General features: G+C 46.0%; 1 protein-coding gene across 1 annotated transcript; it reads left to right on the plus strand.

The window, feature by feature from the left end:
* The first annotated feature begins 335 nt into the window (after nt 1–335).
* On the plus strand, nt 336–1,255 carry LOC126395939 (GTPase IMAP family member 7-like). The gene is made up of 2 exons (XM_050053740.1): nt 336–366; nt 408–1,255. The coding sequence occupies exons 1-2, from the start codon at nt 336–338 to the stop codon at nt 1,253–1,255; spliced, it is 879 nt and encodes a 292-aa protein (XP_049909697.1).
* Nucleotides 1,256–1,562: the final 307 nt, after the last annotated feature.

Raw genomic sequence — 1,562 nt, forward strand, 5'->3', positions numbered from 1 at the left:
ACTAACTAATTGTAATACCTTTGTCTGGATCTTGTCTGGGACCTTTGTCGCATGTCAGTCCCCAAAAACTACCTGAAACTGTTTTTTAAAAAAAGTGAAGAAATGAGCGTCACTTACGTGGTGGTTGTCTGTTCAAAGCCATTTTAGCTGCCCAGCAGAGAACAGACAGCAGACAGGTTTCACTGGAGTCTCTGGATCAGCTTTGAAGTCTGTCAGACCAAATCACACTGATATAGGTTGATCCACCCTGTGGGCGGAGTGCTGAGAACTGTCACACTAAAATAATAGTGAACTCAGCTTCTGTTCATTCTTCAAAAAGTCGAGGACGCAGAGAGATGGGTGTAATCCACTCCCAAATTCCTGAAGGTGAAGTTGGAACTTTTTCAGCCTTCTTTAACTCCTTCCAGTACACTACTGTCACCTTTACGTATGTGATGTTGTTTTTACGTATCTGTTTGCAGGTCCTCCACTGAGGATTGTGATGATCGGGAAAACTGGAGTTGGGAAGAGTGCTGTCGGTAACACCATCGTGGGTAAAAAGGTTTTCCATTCTTCAGCGAGCGCACAGTCTGTGACGGAGACCTGCGAGAAAGAACGAGTCAACAGTCGCAGGAAGATCCACGTGGTCGATACGCCTGGAATTCTGGATACAAGTAAAACTGCAGAACACATAAAGAAAGAGATTGCGAAATGCATCCAGGTGACCTCTCCTGGCCCTCACGTCTTTCTGCTGGTCATCCAGGTCGGCAGGTTCACCAAAGAAGAATTCAACTGCGTGCAAGCCCTGGAAAAGATCTTCGGACCCGAGGCGTCCAAGTACATGATCGTTCTGTTCACGCGTGGTGATGAGCTGAAGGGCAGAACTATTCAACAGTATGTGCAGAATGGCCACCCGAAACTTAGAGAGGTGATAAACAGGTGTGGTAACCGGTACCATGTCTTCAACAACAAGAAAAGGAGGAACAGAACTCAAGTGGTGGAGCTGATCAAGAAGATCGATGACATGGTGGCGGCAAACGGTGGACAGCACTTCAGTGAGGAGATGTATGAGAAAGCAGAGCAGACTCTGAAGGAGCAGGGGACGGACAGAAACACAGCAGAGGAGGTGGTGAACTTCTCCTTCATGGCTGAGCTGCTGCAGAGAGTCATTCTGTTTCAGGCCATGCTGGCTGCTGCCGCACAGGAGGACACCAGCAACATGGACCGCTCCCTTTCCGCCCCAGTCTCCTTCTCCAACGTGAGGCCTGTTGTCTGACAGAAACAGACTCCAGTTACTTGCCTTATTTCTGCTCATCGGACAGAGAACAGCTCAATGAGATTAAAATCAGGTGCAGAGGCCGGAGAACACTGACAGTTTTTATTACACGTTTGATGCCAGTGAATTGTAGAAACTGTGATTGTATTTGTAATCAAACGGTAACTCCAATAGTTGTTCATTGAAAGTCATTGATTAGTTATGACCATTCAGATCCAAGATCCAAAATCCAAGTCTTGTACTTTGTTTCAAAGGACAAATACATTAGATTTGAATGTTTTTATGTAGCAGAGAGGTTTAAGTTTGA

This window comes from Epinephelus moara, chromosome 9, assembly GCF_006386435.1.
Source record: "Epinephelus moara isolate mb chromosome 9, YSFRI_EMoa_1.0, whole genome shotgun sequence".
Classification (NCBI taxonomy): Eukaryota; Metazoa; Chordata; class Actinopteri; order Perciformes; family Serranidae; genus Epinephelus; species Epinephelus moara.